The sequence below is a fragment of the Bufo gargarizans genome, chromosome 7 (genome assembly GCF_014858855.1).
Source record: "Bufo gargarizans isolate SCDJY-AF-19 chromosome 7, ASM1485885v1, whole genome shotgun sequence".
NCBI classification, from domain to species: Eukaryota; Metazoa; Chordata; class Amphibia; order Anura; family Bufonidae; genus Bufo; species Bufo gargarizans.
The window spans coordinates 31,144,776-31,167,234 of NC_058086.1; the positions used below are offsets into that span (position 1 = coordinate 31,144,776).

The following is a 22,459-nucleotide window of genomic DNA, read 5'->3' on the forward strand; positions in this document are numbered from 1 at the left end:
CGTTTGAAGGAGCGTGCAATTGGCATGCTGACAGCAGGAATGTCTACCAGAGCTGTTGCCCGTGCAATGAATGTTCATTTCTCTACTATAAGCCGTCTCCAAAGGCGTTTCAGAGAATTTAGCAGTACATCCAACCGGCCTCACAACCGCAGACCACTTGTAACCACACCAGCCCAGGACCTCCACATCCAGCATGTTCACCTTCATCATTGTCTGAGACCAGGACACCGGACAAAACAAAACAAGGATACCGGCAATGTGTGTTCCGCATTTCGTGGACTGCACCTCACCAGCACTATAATAGAAAATGCCTTTTCTTGTCCGCAGTTGTGGACAAGAATAGGACATGTTCTATTTTTTGGGGGAACGGAATTGCGGATCCGGAAGTGTGGATCTGGAAGTGCGGATGCGGACAGCACATAGTGTGCTATTCCGCATCCGTTCCGGCCCCATTGAAAATGATCGGGACTGCACCCGTTCCGCAAAATTGCGCAACGGATCCGGACTATTCATACGGACGTGTGAATGGACCCTAAGACATGGGACCACTGAGGCCAGCAATTGGCTGAAGCAGAAAACAGGCTGCAATACATGCCCAAACCACTGGGTAGTAACAGACAGACACAGTCAAGTCAAGAGCAAAGGTAAGGAATGACACATCTGTATGTACAATACAGTCATACTGGTTGCAAGGGAGGGAGTAGGACAATATATAGCAGCAAGATCAGACCACATAAGGTTTTTTGTAGTCTGTAACCAAGAAGACACATAGAAGTTGTATATCCAAAACAGTAGAATACTTTATATTAAAAATATTGGAGCATTATAGACTTTGTTGCAGAATTACTATACTTGCCATTTATTTTGCAGCTTTTAACGAAATTGGCTGGTACTCTGGACTGGAAGAGAAATACATGGAAGCCATTCCAAAAATAATTGTACCTAACACAACATGTCATCTGCCCCGTAGCGATTCTTTCCACATGTTTCGTGATCCACTTACTAGTGATCTACCCTGGCCTGGTCTCATATTTGGTCTGACAATATTATCCACTTGGGTTTGGTGTACTGACCAGGTGAGTCGAAAGCACATGGCTTCCTTTAAAAAAAGCTCTAAAAGGTGGGCCGGCGGGCTTGCCCATAATGCTCTGCAGTCCGCGGATGATATGAACTGGTCTGTCAGGCACTATGTTGGCTTCCAAGAAAAGATGCCATTCTGACTCCAGTCACTGATTGACAGCCACATCCTGTCATAAGACACAACAGTGAAACACACAGGACAGCCATTTTAGGGATTGGGAAGATATGTTTAGTTAGGTAGATTAACCCCTTCCCGTCTAGCGCCGTAATAGGACAGCCCAGCAAGAAGTGACTTGCCGCCCAGTGCCGTACTATAAAGGCGGGCTTATAGGATGGGTGCAGGATCAGCGGCAGGGGTCCGGCAGTCACTGATAGCCGCTGTATGCCCTGGCATCGATGAAAACACTGATGCCGGCGCATTAACCCTTGATGTGCCGCGGTCAGCGCTGACCGAGGCACGTGCGATGTGTGGAGGGAGGCAGAGAGCTTCCATCGGGTCCCCGTCACAGCAGCGTGATGCCTTACTTAGGTATCATGGCTGCCTTCCGTGACAGCCTGTGAAATCAGGCCCCCTTGATCTCACAGGCAATCAGGCTGTAAGTGTAATACACTTACGGCCAATGCATCACAATACAGAAGTATTGTGATGCATTGTAAAGGGAATCAGACCCCTAAAAGTTGAAGTCCCAGAGTAGGACAAAAAATAAAGTGAAAACAAAAGTTAAAAAAATAACGTTTTACCCAAAAATTGAAAGTTTCAAGTAAAAAAAAAAGTGTCCTTTTCCCAAAATACTGTAAAAAAAAAAAAATTTTATAGGAAAAAAAATCTAAGTAGACATATTAAGTATCTCCGTGTCCGTATCGACCAGCTCTATAAAAATATTTTATGACCTAACCCGTCAAAAGAATAAAATAAAAACTGTGCTAAAATAGCCATTTTTTGGTCACATTTTTTGGTTTACAATCACTAAAAGTGCAACAGCAAGCGATCCAAAAGGTGTATGCCCCCCAGAATAGTATCAATCTAACCGTCACCTCATCCCTCAAAAAAGTAGCCCCTACTTAAGACAATCGCCCAAAAAATAAAAATAAACTATTGCTCTCAGACTATGGAGACACTAAAACATGATTTTTTTTGTTTCAAAAATTATTTTATTGTGTTAGATGTAGTGTTGAGCATGAATATTCGAAAAGTGAACTTTTATTGCAAATATCGGCACTTCGAGAATTTGCGATTATTTAGAATATAGTGCTATATATTCGTAATGAGGAATATATATATATATTTTTTTTAACACAGTACACATCAGGTGATCATCCCTCCCTTCTTCTAGCTTGTGGGCCAATGAGAAGTTAACTTATATATATAAAATTCAGATAGTTAGGGGGAAATAGTCAGTGTAGGTTAGATTGATCTATAGTGTAGCTATAGTGGTTCTGCTGTCCATATGTACATGCTACAGACATAGTGGTGTGATGTCACAAGTTGCACGTATTGCGAAAAAATATGTGCATCATTAATTGCCGAAAATTCCCAAGCGCAAATATATTGGAGCGCTCTATCTGCATATAAAGCTATTCTAATGTTCTGCCGTGCCAACCATTTTCTCCAGTCTCAGGAAACTTATACCAGCTTGAAAAATGTAGCATAAGTGACCCACACCGATATTTCGCACGCATTAAGCAAATAATACATTGCCGAATATTCGCAATCAAGAATTTTATCTCAAATTCTCAATTTAGCGAATATATGACGAATATTCTACAAAATATTGTGAATTCGAATATTGCCCCTGCTGCTCACTAGTTAAATGTAAATTTAAAAAAAATGGAAACATATTAGCTATTGCCGCATCCGTAACAACCTGCTCTATAAAAATGCCACATGACCTAACCCCTCAGGTGAACACCGTAAAATAGATAAAATAAAAACAATGTCAAAAAAGCTATTTTTTTGTCACCTTACATAACAAAAAGTGTAATAGCAAGCGATCAAAAAGTCATATGCAGCCCAAAATAGTACCAATCAAACCGTTATCTCATCCCGCAAAAATGATACTCTACATAAGACAATCACCTAAAAAATAGGGATGACGGTGAAAATTAAGTCACCCTCCTGATATTTATATTAGAGCAAACGCTCATGGTGATGCAGCAATAGCTGGTGAAAGCTCCAAATCTTGCTCACCTGATCGCATGGACTTGTGGGGAGGCAGATGGGGTCAACATCCCATCCAGAAATTGAGTGCCCATGACCTGCAATATTTTTGTATTCAACTTGTGAACTTGTATAATGAACTTGCTATCACAGCCTGCAGTGAGCTCTCTCGCTGCTCTTACAGTAAAGAATCCTCATCTAAGACTATGGTGTAACCTTCTTTCCTCTACACGTAGAGGATGCCCTATTTATAATGACACTATATTTTGCACTCTCTCTCTCTCTCCCAATGTAAAGTTGACAAATGCTGTTGATTTACATTCTGGGAAATGCTATTCATCCATCAACCTTAAGTAGTATGAGGCATGACAGTAATATGATGTAGGAAAGTTGCATGTATCCTTAGAAAAATCACACAGGGCTGGATTTTTTGCAATGGTTGCATGCTACTTTGTAACTTTCCCATAAGTAAACATTAAAATTAAAATTGCATTAATGCTGCATTTTTAATGCAAATCACAGGCAACTCCCTGTCACTGTGCATGAGTATTATTATGTATTCTAGTTTATTATTTGCATTGCAGTTTTATACCAGAGCAGAAACACATTTGGTAGCAGCGGGGCAAGTGTGATCTTTGCAGCAGCCACAAAGTGTTTAGGATCTTTAGTGATTCAACTACTAACTATTATTAGGAAGTTGCTGGATCCCTTAAACAGTATTTTACATGAAGTGTATCCAAGCTTTTTTTTCATAACCAGGTAATTGATTAGTTTGATTCTTTATACTCTTTCACTGATATTAATCCACCCTTCACTAATAAAATACTGTAACGTAAGGGGCTAGCGTTAACTAATTAGGCAAACTTCTTAAAGGAGAAGTTATTCTTTGAAAATCAGTACTAAGAATTTGAAATAACATTGAACATGGAATTTTGAGAATGGATCCATTAATGTCTATGGAAAATGTATTCCAGATAATTGTGCAGAGGTCTCTGTCGGCCAAGAATTTATCCCATGCCAAAGGGGGCTCTGTTGTTGGGGGCTACTTGAAAATCCTTCCCATGTTCTTTGTGGCACTGCCTGGAATGATCAGCAGAGCATTATATCCAGGTAAGATTACTGTCCATTGTGTTAAAGGGCATGTGTCATCAGAAAATGACCTCTTGTTTAAATCACGTTTTTATGTTTAACATATTTTCAAAGAGTTTTTGATGATGTTATTTTAAATTTTTCATGTCACTATCTATATTTAAACAAAACCCATAAAATCCAGAATTTTTCGCACTGGCCACTAAGCCTAATAATAGGCACCACTTCTTGTTCTGTACAGATCACTTTACTGCAGTTATCTGCTTATCTGTCATTCTAATCCTGCCTGTAATTATATCACCTCTGTGTATAGATAAGACAGGATCCACCAATCACAATAGGTGATTGTCAAAACTTATCTATTCTTTCCTTGTACAATGACCTCCTCACAGGTCACAGAGCATGCCTAGAAGACTCTCCCATAGAAGTCAAAAAGGTCCCCTCCTGACCGTTGTGTCTATGGACCATTTGGCTGCCATAAAGCAATTTTCTCAATGCTTTCTAAATGCTGTTAGGAACAGCTCAGGCAATATGGCGGCTCCCAAAATCACATTCTGGAAACAGAATTAAAAAAATTTGTAATCTGAAAATAACAACAGATTGGACAAAAAGGATGTGCTGCTATCTGGTTTTAACTGGTAGATAGAAATCTTGGTGACACATTTCCTTGAAACATACAATAGTTCTTCTGGTTACAAGGTTAGAAAAAGACTAAGGTCCAATTGGTACAACCAATAATCCTACCATATTTACAGTACCTAGAGGTAAACTATAAATCCCAATGACATGAGTGCCATTACCCAATGTGAGGGGTCAGCATCCCAACTCCAGAAATCTAGTACCAATAACTTGTGATGTAATTATTTTCAAATCATCTGGTTCCTACTTGAATTTGTAAAATGAATCAACCATCACAATCTCCTCTGGCATACACTTTAATAGTCTTACTGCCCTAACAGTAAAGAATCCACATGTTCCTTTCTCTAAAATTTGAGGACACTCCTTGTCATGGTTACAGGTCTACATATAAAAAGCCCATTATATTTAATTCCTTTTTACATGTTTTTGTAATGTTAAATGGGTTCTATGAGATTACAAAGAATGATCTAGTTATAATGTATGGCTTAGCAGTACCACTCTTTCTCCATGGGTTGTGACTAGTATTGCAATTCATACCCCCCAATCAAGTAACTAGAGTAGAGCTGCCAGGGGCTGATTGGCCATACAGGATAATTTCCTGGTGGGTCGATGCCCGGTCCACCTGGGCCCTCCTCACGGACTGTGGTTTTTGGCTCTGTTGGGGTGATATAATGTGATTTTACTTTTTAGAATTAGTGATTTTTAAAAATACCTTTATTAGTGATTATCTGGGTATAGGTATGTATATACCAACAGAGTGTGCTACAATTTCACAAGAATTTGTATACATATATTTCTTATGACCGGGGAGTAGTAGCCCCTACACATAACATTTACTAGTGATACAATAAGTCAGTAGGTTTAGGAAGTTCGAGGATCCAGTCAGATTATTAATAAAGATAATAGATAGTAGTGAGACAAGGTCTGAGAGAAGGGGCAGGGCAGACAAACTGCTTACCCTACAAGGCCCTCAAAAGACTGCTCAGCCCAGGGTGACCCCCTGATGGTGGAGGTTCCCTGTCCCCGTTCCCTGTCCCTATTGTGAATCTCATCCCTATTTTTCTAATCCTCTGGAAGGGGTAGGTGGTGACCCCATCTATACTTAACCACCCTCCATTCCTGATTTATCGTTATTATAATATTTTTCCCTGGCTAGGGTCAACCTAGGGATTTGTTTAGTTTTTAGGTTCGGGGACAGGGAACCTCCACCATCAGGGGGTCACCCTGGGCTGAGCAGTCTTTTGAGGGCCTTGTAGGGTAAGCAGTTTGTCTGCCCTGCCCCTTCTCTCAGACCTTGTCTCACTACTATCTATTATCTTTATTAATAATCTGACTGGATCCTCGAACTTCCTAAACCTACTGACTTATTGTATCACTAGTAAATGTTATGTGTAGGGGCTACTACTCCCCGGTCATAAGAAATATATGTATACAAATTCTTGTGAAATTGTAGCACACTCTGTTGGTATATACATACCTATACCCAGATAATCACTAATAAAGGTATTTTTAAAAATCACTAATTCTAAAAAGTAAAATTATATAAACCCCATGTGATAATAAAATCTAATAAAAATCTAATTACTAGGCAACTGTGTGATATAATGTGCCACAATTTGGACCTAACTACAAAACAGGGCCACTTTTAGTATTTTTTCCAGGGCCACTTTAAGTTCCCAGACCGCCCCTGAGAGCTGCAATACCAAACACAGCCTATGGACAGAAGAAACTTTTTTCTAATCTTGTACAACCCCTTTGTGGCTCCAAACGTGGACTGCTACTGTTGAAATATTGATATTTAGAAAGTCCAAGGTACTGCAAAATAACTTATAAAAACAGTGATCCAGTTCATCAACTTTATTGAATGTTCTTTGCAGATGAGGTCGGCTGTGTTCACCCTGACGAATGCCGGAAATACTGTGACAATGATATGAGCTGCTCAAATGTTGCATATCCCAAGCTAGTAATTAGACTGATGCCTGTTGGTGAGATGTCAACTTATTATTATTTTGGGAATCCCACTTACCACGTGACACAATGGGCCTCATGTATCTAAACAGACTCAGAGACAAAACTAGATGGTACTTCCCTTTAAGAGAAGCGGAAAATGAGAACAATCTATGTCCAATTGTCCTATTAAGCTCATGTACAGTATATGGTCATCATAGCGAGGAGTCTACCAACACGGGTTCATCCTATTTAAGCCAGAGCAGTTTGAGAACTGGTCATGTATTACATGGTAGCTCATTCATTTGAATAACTCTTTAGAGACTTCAAATTTAGTGACAGGAATTCTGAGATATTTTACTGATTTGAGAGATTTTTAGATATTGTCACTCATAGCAGCTAATAGCTACTAGAAGGTCTTGAGAGGTGAGCTTTGCTTTTTGGTAGGCGAAAGACTCAGTTTTTCTTAAATCATATCTTTAGACACAAAAATAGATACTGCATGTCTTAATTTTCGAAAAAAAAACATATTTTACAGTCATATTCACTGATTGCAATGAAGGAACACTTACTTTTTCCCCCCAGTCATTTTATTAAAGGGGTTATCCAATGAAAAGTATATTTTTACTATCCTCAGGATGGGTGATGAATCTTGTATAGTAAAGGGTCCGTCTGCTGGCACCACCAGCAATCCCAAGAATAACGGGATCCCTGAGTCCTATCTCTGTATGGAGTGATGGTGCGCGTGTTGGTCCATTGACTTCTATAGGACAGATAGAGCACTCAGTCCTTATAATCATGAGCTCTTAAATTCTTCTCCACCCTTCCTCCTGATTGGCATCTTTTTTCCTTTGAATATTATAGGAAAAGCACTATCAATCGTAAACTGTAGGACTGGGGGAGTCTGCTGCTCGTGAATATTGGGATTCCAGTGCTCAAGTCTTGCTGGTGATTCTCAACAGACATTTTAAGAAAACAACTGGGACAGAAAAAATGTCATCCAATGCTTCAATTAGGGTCTCTGTCACTATACACTCAGACAGGGCAGCATAAAGGGCTCAGCCACTCATGGCTGGGCAGTGTGCATAGATGGTACAGTATATGGAAGTGTAATGAGTGGCACTTGCCATACAGCACATATTGGGATATTGTCCTTTATGTGCAATGGCTCTGGGACAGAATACCTCCAGGCATCTAATGGAGCATGCCACAATAATTCTTCTTTTAGATTCATACAGAATTTGGAGGTGTACACAAGGTTACACCGACATTTAGGATTGTGTCAAGTGATGACCCTTATTAATTCAGATACAGTGGCTCCATCAGTCACCAACTATGTTCCCCATTAACCTGTACCATACTTGTCACTTTTCTAGACTACAATGGGTCAGACCATTCTGTCTTGTCAATGAATGACGGCTCAGTTTCACTGACTTTTGTTTCCTTCTTCTAGGATTAAAGGGTTTAATGATAGCAGTAATTGTGGCAGCTCTAATGAGTTCTCTCACGTCCATCTTCAATAGTGCCAGTACCTTATTTACCCTCGATATCTGGATACGTGTACGCAAGAATGCAAAGGAACAAGAGCTTATGATTGTCAGCAGGTACCGTGTGGGCATTCATGTTTCTAGTAAATTCTAGGGAAGTAATCAGATGGCATGGTGACAGCAAAGTGACCAAAATGTTGTTGAATTATCTCTAGAAACCCTGTAGACGTTAGGATGGTCTGGCTTATGCCCAACCTACGACCGGCGGGCCAAATGCGGCCTGCGAAGCTGTGTCATGCGGTCCGCGCAGTGACTGGACTTTATCAGCGCAGGGCACGCTGAGAACGGCACAGGCAGCAAAGCAATGCTGCCTGTGCCTGCAATCTCCCTGCCCAGCCCCACCTCCTAGATAATTTATTCACTGCACTTGCCTCTGTGAAATTGAAGAGAAGCGCCGTAATCTCGCACAGGCGTAATCTTGAAGTGCGCATGCACCGTCTTCCTGGCCTCTGCCAGTGCGCCTGTGCGAGATTACGGTGCTTCTCTTCAATTTCACAGAGGCAAGTGCAGTGAATAAATTAGCTAGGAAGTGGCTGTGGGTGGGGGGGATATCTGTGGAGGACTCTGAAGGGGGGATCTGTGGAGGACTCTGAAGGGGGGATCTGTGGAGGACTCTGAAGGGGGGATCTGTGAAGGACTCTGAAGGGGGGATCTGTGGAGGACTCTGAAGGGGGGATCTGTGGAGGACTCTGAAGGGGGGATCTGTGGAGGACTCTGAAGGGGGGATCTGTGGAGGACTCTGAAGGGGGGGATCTGTGGAGGACTCTGAAGAGGGGGATCTGTGGAGGACTCTGAAGAGGGGGATCTGTGGAGGACACTGAAGGGGGGGATCTGTGGAGGACACTGAAGGGGGGATCTGTGGACGACACTGAAGGGGGGATCTGTGGACGACACTGAAGGGGGGATCTGTGGACGACACTGAAGGGGGATCTGTGGACGACACTGAAGGGGGGATCTGTGGACGACACTGAATGGGGGATCTGTGGACGACACTGAAGGGGGGGATCTGTGGACGACACGGAAGGGGGGATCTGTGGACGACACGGAAGGGGGGATCTGTGGACGACACTGAAGGGGGAGATCTGTGGACGACACTGAAGGGGGGGGATCTGTGGACGACACTGAAGGGGGGGATCTGTGGACGACACTGAAGGGGGGGATCTGTGGACGACACTGAAGGGGGATCTGTGGACGACACTGAAGGGGGATCTGTGGACGACACTGAAGGGGGGATCTGTGGACAACACCGAAGGGGGATCTGTGGACTACACTTAGGGGGATGTTGGGGTGGGAGGTTCTGGAGGGGTGTTTGGGTGGGAGCTCTAGAAGGGGTGGGAGGTCCTATAGGTATGTGGGGGTGGGAGATCCGGGAGGGGGGCCCATAATTTTTTTTGCTATGGGGCCCAGTCATTTCTAGCCACGCCCCTTATTGTTAAGATTGGATCGATGGAGCGCCCTGCTGTAGGAGAAGCTGGCGGGAGATGAAAGGAGGAGGGGCCAGCTCCTGGTGGTGTCGGGCACAAGCATGGCGGTGGAGGATCTGACTTGCTAAACTCATGCTAAGACGACTGATGTTCTGCAGAATGTTATGCACATTTTGCTTCGCTTGGTATCATTCAGTAGACGTTACAATTGATCAAGCAACCAAGAGAATTTAACTGGAGCAGAAGGCAGTGGATCTCTGCATCTGCTAAAGGTGTTTTCTCATAAAGGCAGCCCCTGTCTATTTTAGCGCATATGGACAACACAAAGGGGGATCTTCTGCTTAGAACCAATTGGAACCAAAATATTTTTTGTAAGGATGGCTCCTGTTCTGGTGGACTTGAACCGTCCTTGTATTACTTGTATCTATGTAATACTTCAAGCTCATAAAAATCCATGTTTCTTCTTTGCAGAGTCTTCATTGTCATACTTGTGGTTATCAGCATTTTGTGGATCCCTGTAATACAAGCAGCAAAAAATGGTCTGCTCTTTGACTATGTGCAATCTGTCACCAGCTACCTCTCTCCGCCAGTCACTGCAATATTTGTTCTGGGAATTTTTATCAAGAGGATCAATGAACCCTTAGGTTTCTGCTAAAATGTTTTATTGTATCTGCTGAACATATCCAATACTGACACTAAATGTGTTACATCTATTGACAGGGTGCATTCTGGGGTTTGCTTATTGGCCTGGTGGTAGGCTTGATTCGAATGATCATGGATTTTGTGTTTCGAGCTCCAAATTGCGGCGAGGTGGATACAAGACCTTCAATACTCAAGGATGTCCACTACTTGTATTTTGCAATCCTTTTATTTGGATTCACGTCAATTGTCTGCATTGTGATCAGTTTGTGCACAAAAGCCATACCTGACAATAAGGTGAGGATGCAGTGTTTTTTTTTGGGGTAACTTATTAGAAATGGTAAAGTCAAGTCTGAATTCTGAACTTTAAAATATGCATATTCTATTTATAGAGGTTAATTCATTAGCACAATCCCTGTTCATTTGGCCCATTAGGGATACTACTTCTGCTCTATGAGCCAGAGCTGAGACACTATCAAGCAGCTGCTCTAGATCTTCAAGTTACCCATGTATTAATTTTAAGGCTGAGTGAATCTATTGTAAATTAAAGGGGTTATTCAAGTTATTTTTTTGTTCTTTCTATGTTCCTAACTAAGCAAATGTAACAGCTTTCCAATTCACTCACTTTATCTCCAGTGGCTGGTTTCTCAGATTTCACAGAGGGTCACATGACCTGTGATGTCAGCTTCTCTCCCTGCTCTGATAAAGGTCGTTTACAATCCTGTAAACAAGACGTCACTGTGCTGGCTACGCCGCCCTTACTGCTAGGATTCTTAACCCCTTCAGCTGCACAGCAGTGAGGAGACAATGCTGGGCACTGGAGCTGATATACTAGAGAGAGCATTGCACAAGAAGGTAGGGGGAAGATCCTGTGTGTATTAGCAGTGTCATTATACAGGTGGGACATGTAGTCCTCCACATACAACATGCTGCAGAGTCTCCCAGCACTCAGGGCAGCTCTTGTATTCACTCCCTTAGCAGTGTCATTATACAGCTGGGACTTGTAGTCCTACACATACAACATGCCGCAGAGTCTCCCAGCAGGCAGACATGTCACTCAGGGCAGCTCTTGTATTCCCTCCTTTAGCACAGCAGGGGGAGGGGCAGAGATTGTTTTTATTGCATGTAAACAAAGGGCCAGAAAAGAACCAGGGAAATGAGGAAAAATCTTTTTTTTTTTTGCATAAAACTTGCTTAGCTTAGTTATACATCAGACTTTCAGTGCTATATTATTTTTTTTTATAACTCGGACAACCCCTTTAATTGTTGTGAACTTCACAAAAATGTGTTTAGATTCAAAGCTTTTTGCGATACACTTTGGACAAATGACATAACAGCACCCGTTGCCATTGTTAATGTTGGCAGGGAAAACCATGAGGGAGGAAGAAGACGGATAATCACATATCACTGGGTGGAAGTGGAAGGGTAGACTTACCCCGATTGACCGAAAGACAGCCCCATCAGCCAATCCAGGAGGAAGGAGGGGGGGGGGAGTAGGCAGTGAGATGCCTGAGATGTTGAACTAACTGTTCAGCTTTTGACTGGAAATGAGTGCCTGGCAGAGTAAGTGCATTACAGAGTCTACAGAGTCACAGGCAACTGTTGTAGTGTGATAAGTATTACAAAACCATGGTAATAACCATGGTAATAACACAATTTTTACATGCATGTTATTGAATGCCTAGTTGAATGACAATTCACTGTAAACACTATGTTGTTGTATCCAAGTTAGCAAATGCATAAGATCCGCTGCAAAATGAGCATTGCACTTTGAATTCATAGATGGTTCCCGAGAATTAGCTATTATTCACATCACTAGCCAATTCTCAGTGGAAATCGTTATCATACCAATATAGCACCATATTGTGTTTGTTATTGAGAATGCATTTGCACCAATGCTCACTAGCTCTGAGAATTGATTAATGTGTGCCATGTTAGAGCTGATTGGCCAGGGTGAGGATAGTCACACAACTGATCACTTGATAAAGTGCATCAAGCAGCAAACATCCTGCTAGCTTCCTCCTTGCCAACTCCAACTGGGCAAGGTTAGGACAATGGCAGGAAATTTGGGTAAATAGCACATGCTCCCTATATGGCACAAGTGATTAATTTATATGTGCGACACTTTGATGATTACGCGATCCCGGTTATGATACCCAATCATCTCATTGGGGGAGTCAGACAGAACGGGGACCTCACTCAGAATGGCAAGCTGCATGCTTGCTTGCTTACTATATGTGATGACAACTGTACCCTTACCATCAAACAGTCCAAATAAATCACATCACCCCATCCAACACAAACCATGACACCATGAATAGCAAATAAATCACACCAACAAAAACCATTGCCGTCACACAATGTATAGCTTCTCAGCATGAGGTTACAAATATCCTGTATCAAGATTAGTGTTGAGTGAATTGAAGCATCCGAAGTGCGATTCGATCCGAAGTTTAGGAATAATTTGATTTGCATCAAATCCAAATTTGCTGATGCTTCATGGTAATGAATCCTAAAATGGCGGCTACACATGTAACAAAGTGAAAGTTTCACGACCATGTTGATGGCCGTGACTCCTTGGGAGCCGCATACAGTTGCCCGCGGCTTGGGTTGTAGTGTCAACCGCAGCTGGAGGCATAATGTTGTTAGCCTCAAGTGCGGTTGCCGCGGACAACAGTTATGTGCGCGGTCCCCTTGGCGTTGTGTGTGTGTTTGTATACACTTTTGTATGTCTGTGTGCACTCTGTTTGATGTTTGGTGTGCACCGACATCTTCCCTTTACTGTGGCTGTCCGTGGCAACGTTTGGTTGATATGTACATGTGATGGCAGTGTCCCGGCCTTCGGGCTGACTCCCAGGACATGGTTGCCACCCATGTCGTAGACTGCGGCAACAGCCACAGTGTGTTCTTGGATTTTGACACTTCCCCTTTAAGTTGTGTTTTCCCTTCTGTGGTATTGGAAGGGTTAACTCCCTTTCTCTGTGTGTGAGTCACTGGGGGTGTCTGACTGTTGGGTGTGGCTTCTTGGCCCTATAAAGCCTCAGTTGAAGGCAATAGTCAGAGAGGGTGCTTCAGCCATGCTTGCTGGAGACATCCTCCTGGTTACTTTACCATCTGTCAGTGGGGGCCTCCCTTCTGGTCATAAAATATTGTTTCACGGTGTTAGCAAGGTGTGTGTGGTGTTTCCATATCATTGCAGCTTATGGTCCTGGGTTCCTGTGTGATGTCTGGTGTGTGCTGTGTTCGTTGGTGATCTGAACTGCACCACCTGCACATGGGTTCCAGGCTTTGTTGTCTGTGGCAGGTGAGTGATGTGTTGGTTGCATTTGCCTGTCACTGCCATAAGTTGCTTCTGTTTCCCCTTGTAGCTTGGCCTAGTTAGACTCCTGTTTCTCCGTGTCCAGGAGGAACGGGCTGTCTACTCAGCTCCTAGCTCAGGGTCCGACGGAGGGTCAGTAGGGATCCGAGGTTCCTGAGTATGGGCCCTCCTACCTTTAAGGGCGGCCCATGCAGCTAGGAGTCAGGGTCAGATTAGGGAAGCACTAGGGGGTGACCTGCTCCCTAATTCTGTGGTTTTGGCCAAGTGGCAACCCTACCATCTCCTGGCACCGCACGGCTGAGAGTTTTCCCCATCCTCAGCCGTGACAGAAAGTAAGAAGCCCTGGAACGTGAGATCCCCCATAATGCCGTGCAGATTGCAGCCAGCCAGCTCCTGTGATGTCACAGCCCTATAAATGCCTCAGCCCGTGCGGTCTCCGCTAGAGATGAGCGAATCAACTTTGGGTGGTACATCTGAAGTTGATTTGCAAAAAACTCTGTTGCAATACTGTATGGAGTTACCGCTACAGTATTAGAATGTATTGTCTCAGATGAGTCAAAGTTATGACTTTGTGAAGTCGCTTGAGACTTTGTGTAATACCTTCGGGAATTAATTATTACTGTAAAAAACCTTGGTACTGAGCTCGGGTTCGGTTCCAAGCTACAACTAGAAACCGAACCCGAGTTTGGCACAAAGGTTTTTTACAGTAATAATTAATTCCTGCAGATATTACACGAAGTCTCAAGCGACTTCGCAAAGTAATAACTTCGGCTCTTCTGAGCTAATACATTCTAATACTGTACATAGCAGGAATTCTGTACAGTATTACAACAAAGTATTTTGTGAAACGACTTCGGATGTACCATCTGAAGTCGATTCACTTATCCCTGATTTACGCCACTTCACTCTGAGCTGAGCATAGGGAGAGACATGACAAGCACTAGGGACAGTGATTAAGAAAGACTTTAATTGTAAAATATTCAATAGGGAGAGTGCAGGGACACTGTAGTGAGATCGTAGGGAGACAGTTTACACACTACAGGGAGAGCATAGGGAGAGCATAGGAAGAGTGCAGGGAATAATTGAACCATGTCAGTGCAGGGACAAATTGAACAGTGTCCCCCTTGGTTAATATATAAACAATTCTATTACGCCTTGATTGTGTAATTAGGGTGAAAAAGCAGTTTAATACTACTGTTATTGAGGAGTCCACATTGTGGCCATGAGACTGGTAAGGGTGATATCAGTGATGTGCAGACAGTAGTGAATGATAATGTAGCCAATTGCACATGGGAGCAGGGTGGCAGCTTGCCCATGAGACAGCGGCAAGGTGGCAGCGTGCAACTCAGCCAGCAGGGTGTAAGTATGGCCATGAGCTAGCGGGGTCAAAGCAGTGTGAGATATGGGGCCAAAGATGCCCGGTGTAGACCGTTTGCTACTCAAGAGCCTACTATTCCGGAAACAACTAGCAGGGCATGGCTTCAGAGAGGCAGCTGCAGGCAGTCAGTACAAAGTGGCGGGGGTAAAAGTTCCTACTCGCTGGTGAGGGAATTTTTCATCAAGTTTCCGGAAGACGTCAGCAAAGTCATTTGTAGAATCTGTGTGAAAAAGGTGAAGCATGGCCAGGGTGCCAATGTTGGCACCACGGCCCTGCGTCAACACATGGAGCATCACTATAAAGTTTCTAAAATGGGGTCACTTTTTTGGAGTTTCTACTCTAGGGGTGCATCAGGGGGGCTTCAAATGGGACATGGTGTCCAAAAAAATTCTACCAAAATCTGCCTTCCAAAACCGTATGGCATTTATTTCCTTCTGCGCCCTGCCATGTGCCCGTCCAGCAGTTTACGACCACATATGGGGTGTTTCTGTAAACTACAGAATCATGGCCATAAATAATATGTTTTGTTTGGCTGTTAACTCTTTCTTTGTAACTGGAAAAAAATAAAATAGAATGAGAAATCTGCCAAAAAAGTGAAATTTTGAAATTGTATCTCTATTTTCCATTAAATTTTGTGCAACACCTAAAGGGTTAACAAAGTTTGTAAATTCAGTTTTGAATACCTTAAGGGGTGTAGTTTCTTAGATGGGGTCACTTTTATGGAGTTTCTACTCTAGGGGTGCATCAGGGGGGCTTCAAATGGGACATGGTGTAAAAAAAAACAGTCCAGCAAAATCTGCCTTCCAAAAACCATACGGCGCACCTTTCCCTCTATGCCCTACTGTGTGCCCATACAGTAGTTTACGGCCACATATGGGGTGTTTCTGCAAACTACAGAATCGGGGCAATAAATATAGCATTTTGTTTGGCTGTTAACCCTTGCTTTGTTACTGGAAAAAATGGATTAAAATGGAAAATTTGCCCAAAAATTTAAATTCTCAAATTTCATCTCCATTTGCCAATAACTCTTGTGCAACACCTAAAGGGTTAACAAAGTTTGTAAAATCTGGTTTGAATACCTTGAGGGGTGTAGTTTCTAGAATGGGGTAATTTTTGGGTGGTTTCTATTATGTAAGCCTCACAAAGAGACTTCAGACCTGAACTGGTCCCTAAAAAGTGGGTTTTTGAAAATTTCTGAAAAATTTCACGATTTTCTTCTAAACTTCTAAGCCTTGTAACATCCCCCAAAAATAAAATATAATTCCAAAATTGATCCAAACATGAAGTAGACATATGGGGAATGTAAAGTAATAACTATTTTGGGAGGTATTACTATGTATTATAGAAGTAGAGAAATTACACATTTTTGGTAAATTTGGTATTTTTTTATAAATAAATTTTTTATTTTTTTTTACTTCATTTTACTAGTGTCATGAAGTACAATATGTGGTGAAAAAACAATCTCAGAATGGCCTGGATAAGTCAAAGTGTTTTAAAGTTTTCAGCACTTAAAGTGACACTGGTCAGATTTGCAAAAAATGGCCAAGCCCTTAAGGTGAAATCGGGTCCTTAAGGGGTTAAAGAATAAAACAAAAAGATTTAACTTTACTACTAAAGTTTCATGCAATTATCTATTCTACAGTATGTACAGTGGATATAAAAAGTTTACACACCCCTGTTAAAATGTCAGGTTTCTGTGAATGAGACAAAGATAAATAATTTAAGAACTTTTTCCACCTTTAATGTGACCTATAAACTGTACAACTCAATTGAAAAACAAACTGAAATCTTTTAGGTAGAGGGAAGAAAAAATATAAAAATAAAATAATAATATGGTTGCATAAGTGTGCGCACCCTTAAACTAATACTTTGTTGAAGCACTTTTTGGATTTTATTACAGCACTCAGTCTTTTTGGGTATGAGTCTATCAGCAAGGCACATTTTGACTTGGCAAGGTTTGCACACTCTTCTTTAGAAAAACACTCTGTCAGATTGAGAGGGCATCTCCTGTGCACAGCCCTCTTCAAATTACCCTACAGATTTTCAATCGGATTCAGGTCTGGGCTCTGGCTGGACCATTCCAAAACTTTAATCTTCTTCTGGTGAAGCCACTCCTTTGTTGATTTGGATGTATGCTTTGGGTCGTTGTCATGCTGAAAGATGAAGTTCCTCTTCATGTTCAGCTTTCTAGCAGAACCCTGAAGGTTTTGTGCCAATATTGACTGGTATTTGGAACTGTTCATAATTCCCTCTAGCTTAACTAAAGCCCCAGTTCCAGTTGAAGAAAAACAGCCCCTTGGCATGATGCTGCCACCACCATGCTTCACTGTGGGTATGGTGCTCTTTTGGTGATGTGCAGTGTTGTTTTTGCACCAAACATATGTTTTGGAATTATGGCCAAAAAGTTCAACCTTGGTTTCATCAGACCATAACACCTTTTCCCACATGCTTTTGGGAGACTTTAGATGTGTTTTTGCAAACTGTAGCCTGGCTTGAATGTTTTTCTTCATAAGAAAAGGCTTTCGTCTTGCCACTCTACCCCATAGCCCAGACATATGAAGAATACAGGAGATTGTTGTCACATGTACCACACAGCCAGTACTTGCCAGATATTTCTGCAGCTCCTTGAATGTTGCTGTAGGCCTCTTTGTAGCCTCCTAGACCAGATTTCTTCTCGTCTTTTCATAAATTTTGGAGGGCCGTCCAGTTCTTGGTAATGTCACTGTTGTGCCATATTTTCTCCACTTGATGATGACTGTCTTCACTGTGTTCCATGGTATATATAATGCCTTGGAAATTCTTTAGTACACTTCTCCTGACTGATACCTTTAAACAATGAGATCCCTCTGATGCTTTGGAAGCTCTCTGTGGACCATGGCTTTTGCTGTGGGATGCGACTAAGAAAATTTCAGGAAAGACCAACTAGAGCAGCTGAACTTTATTTGGGGTTAATCAGAGGCACTTTAAATGATGGTCGGTGTATGCTGACTCCTATTTAACATGTTTTTGAATGTGATTGCTTAATTCTGAACACAGCTACATCCCCAGTTATAAGGCCACAAGGGAGCCACTGAGATTTATCGCCCAAGGGCCCACATGAACCTGGAGCTGGCCCTGACCTTACGGCTCCTTCAGGTACCAATAACTGGGTACAGCTGCCACCTCTGCACCACCTGTAGCTGCACTACTGCACACTGCATCTCTAGGTCACAAGGGATAAGAACTGCAATGGTGGTCTAGTCTAGGACCTTGTCAAGGACTGTTCAAAATGTTAACTTCTTTGTATGCTTTCATTATTTCTAGCTTGGTCGTATGACTTGGTGGACTCGAAAAAGAATTGATCCAACTCTTTACCAGAAAGCTGAAATAACTGGATCAGAGAACATAGCTACAATATGATCAACTATTCCACCTATTGAGAAAGAGCCAGGTGACAGAGATTTTTCTTTCTGTAATCGTTGTGTTTGGGGATGCTCACTTAGATCCTTCACCGAAGCACCAAACACTTCCATGATCAGTGATGAGATGCAATATTTAGAATTTTAATACAGTATAAAATATGCTATTGTGTCTACTGGGGTTGAAATTGTGAGTTATCTGGGATCCTAGGCATTAAATAGGTTGTCCTCTTTATTCATATTAAAGAGCTATCATCAGGAGAGGTCATCAATATCAGATCGGTGGAGGTATGACTCCCGAAACTGCCACTGATCAGCTGTTTGGAGAGAAGGCCGCGCTTGAATAAGCTGACCGGCAGGGGTGCCAGGATAGGTCATCAATATGAATAATGGGGGCAACCCCTGGCTGAATAAATAAAAAAAAAATTAAGGGAGTATACTATAGAGAGGATGCTAAAATAATTTGAACTTGCCTTCTGGAGACCTTTCCGACCCAGTGCCTATGGTCCATCCTCTCTTCTGGACTGAGGCTATCGTGGAATATTTTGGTGCCAGCAGTGACGTGCTTTAGATGGCCATGTTGTAGCTGTAGCCTGGCAGGATAAATATATGATATATTATTTTAACTGCTGGGTTTCAATTTGCTCCAAAAAGATGGAACTCAGACATCCCCTTTCAAAGGCCTTACTAACCTCTATAAATTGCATTTGCAAGCACCTATAACTTACTTTTGTGTTTGTATGCTCTGCACTAATGTCAAAATCATTAGTCATGAAAGACCGAGTATAATTATTGTGCATGTATTTTTCAAGTCATCCCACCATTGCACTAGATTTTTAAAACTCTTCTCTCTTGGGGATCTCAGTGGACTGTGGAGACCTATGGTAATATATTAGGAACCCAGCTGAAACTCACATCTAAATTTTCTCGATTTTCTATTGACGGTGAAACTCACAACATCTTGGCCTAATTTGGTGGAAAAAGGCACATCTAGGGATGAGATTTATCATCTGCCTGCACCAGTTTACTAGCAAAACAGTCATAAATAATGTGTTTGCAACTTTATAAATGCCATTGCAACAAAATATTCATGCAATTGGCATTTTTTCACTGTCCTTGCCACTTTCTGAAAATGGACTGTAGGGATGGTGGGGCTAGGAGGTCACATTTCTCTTCAGTTGTTCTGGCACAAAGGAAGACAGAAATCTACAGCAGCTCCAAGCTACAGTAGATTTCATTCTGCCACAAGGACTACTGGAGGAAACGTCTTATTAGGCGCATCCTCCATCAGCACAGGAGATTTCAAAGACAGGTGCAAAATGCTGGTGTTTGATAAATCTGCCCCCTAGTGATTTTTGGCCATGTTAGACAAGGGTGTGTGGCTTAGTTGAAAAGGGTGTGGATTTTCAGGAAATGAGCATGGCCAAAGATTCTTTTTTTGCACAAAAACTGTGCCAAAATTTCTGTCTTAAAAATCAGAAGGAAAGAAAACTTAAAGTTGACTTAAGCTTTTAAATAGACAATCTATAGATGCCCAAAATTTGACATGCAGCTTGAGCCACTGTGAAAATTCTGGCATATTTAAAGGAGTTATCCAACCACTATAATGCTCCCCCTATGCCCAGGCCACTAACAAATCTAGTACTTACCTCTCTCCCCGGCACCAGGGGCATAGCTATAGGGGATACAGAGGTAGCAGTCGTTACCGGGCCCAGGAGCCTGAGGGACCCAAACACCCTTGTACCACATGAGAAGACACCTGTTTTATAGAAGGTGTATGTTGGTCCAGTTACACCTCTGGCTGGAGGGAAGGTGTTAGGTCAAGAATTTGGCATGGTGGGGAGGCAGTTTCAATTTTTGCCTCAGGCAGCAGGAAGGCAATGTGCTTCCCTGCCCCTGGCCACAAAGCAATGATGGAAGGGGGGTCCCAAGCTGAACTATTGCACCAGGGCCCATGAACCTTTATCTACGCCCCTGCCCGGCACCCACATCGCTTCTGATGCCAGCACAGCCACAGCTGCATCTCCCCATCCCGGGGATGAAAACATCCGGCGACGGGGGTGGGACAGCCAATAGCAGGCTAGGAGGGGGACGAGCCTCCCTAGCATCATGGGTTATACAAGAGAGGCATGTCCCCTTCATGGCCTGCTATTGGCTGACCGCCCCCCGCCCCACACGTGATGGGGAGATGCAGCGTCAGCCATGCCGGTATCAGAAGCGACGCGGGAGCAAGGTAAGTACTATCTATGTGAGGTGCCTGGGCATTTGTGGAATAACCCCTTGAAGGCCTCCCTGTCTACACATCTAACTCATGGTAAATCTGGGCCATTTTCTTACTTCCCAAAACGGTTCTGTTTGTACCCGCAGAAGGAAGCATGATTCCACAAGTAACAATTGAAGACAGTTCTATACAGGAGCAGAAAAGGGGCAATGACCGTAAGTACACAGATTATCCATTCTACATCACCATGGGGGTCATTTATTGAGACCTGCCGCTTCGAAATGTAAGAAGCTTCCGAGATGTCTTCCATTTAGACCTTTTACGCCTGAAATGGGCATAGAAAATGGTAATTGAGATGGACCTGCTGGCCCGTCTCCTTCCCTGACCACGCCCACTTTTTTAAACCTGGCGTGAGCGGGGAAAAGTAACACCTGCTTACATGTCAGATGCCCATCAGATCCTACAGAAGCTTTTTCAATTTTCTGTAATGTCCATATAAATTTGCCTGGGCTCCAATTTCCACGAGCGATAATCAGAGATAAGTATCCGAACAGTGGTGGTCTGACCACTTGGAGTCCCAGAGTCGTCTGTGAGAATGAAGTAATGGTGCACATGTGTAACCACCACTCATTTCAGTACCGTGAGACTGCTAGAAATAATGCCGAGATGTTTCTCTATGTAAATGTTGTGAGTAGGAAAACCACTTTACTGTAGTTCACCTTTTATTGAAGATTTCATTTGGCTTCAGTGTAAGCCAAATATCAAATCAGTGGAGTTGAACTGCTGTCTCCTTGAGTGATCAATTGATTAAAGGGGCCAGGGGTGGATTGGCCATAGACGCTACAGGGAAATTTCCCGGTGGGCCGATGCCCAGGGGGCCAATCAAGCCCTCTTGATGGTGGCAGGCCAGGTACATAATGATCTGATGATACAGAACGGTTCCAGTAACCAAAGAAAGGAATGGGACACTCACTGTTTCACAACAGCCCCTTCAATCAGATGATCTCACTGGGTGATGCGTTTAATAGTGCTATTACACAAGTCAAGACATTTCATGAAATTTTGATGTAGTCTATGATTGGTATTGACATCATTATGATATAAATTAAAGGTGATGAGCATGGTCAACTGGTTGACAACAAAATAAAAATCTTTTCTCTTGACTTCACTCTCCAACCAATGAGTTTTCTTGCACAAATATACAGCAAATCTATATAATGCATTGCTATGTTTTGTGGTTGATCCTATTTTTCTATTGACGATGACATGATGACAATTAGAGATGAGCGAATTGAAGTTGATGAAGTGGAATAATGAATTCAAATTTCCTCACGCTTCGTGGTAAAAAATTACATTTTTTCTTTAAATGGCTGCTGCACATGTTAGGACATGGAGCAAGGAACCCTGGGAACGAGGGATCACCCACAATGCCATGCATGCAGCCAATCAGCTGCCAGCCAGCCCTGTGATGTCACAGCCCTACAAATAGCCTCAGCCATCTTGGATTCAGCCATTTTCCAGTGTACTTAGTGCAGGGAGAGACGTTAGCAGGCGCTAGGGACAGTGCTAGAAAAGACTTGAAAACTTTTATTTTGCTGAATAGAAGTTCAGGGAAAGAGC

General features: G+C 42.7%; 1 protein-coding gene across 1 annotated transcript in view; it reads left to right on the forward strand.

Moving 5' to 3' along the window:
- The window catches only part of LOC122944134 (sodium/glucose cotransporter 4-like), a 101,462-nt gene that overhangs the window by 58,863 nt on the left and 20,140 nt on the right, over positions 1–22,459 (forward strand). The window contains exons 7-14 of the mRNA XM_044302364.1: positions 871–1,076; positions 4,213–4,348; positions 6,844–6,951; positions 8,367–8,517; positions 10,356–10,520; positions 10,601–10,820; positions 18,524–18,555; positions 22,117–22,138. Coding sequence (XP_044158299.1) covers positions 871–1,076; positions 4,213–4,348; positions 6,844–6,951; positions 8,367–8,517; positions 10,356–10,520; positions 10,601–10,820; positions 18,524–18,555; positions 22,117–22,138 — 1,040 coding nt within the window. The remainder of the gene's footprint in view (positions 1–870; positions 1,077–4,212; positions 4,349–6,843; positions 6,952–8,366; positions 8,518–10,355; positions 10,521–10,600; positions 10,821–18,523; positions 18,556–22,116; positions 22,139–22,459) is intronic.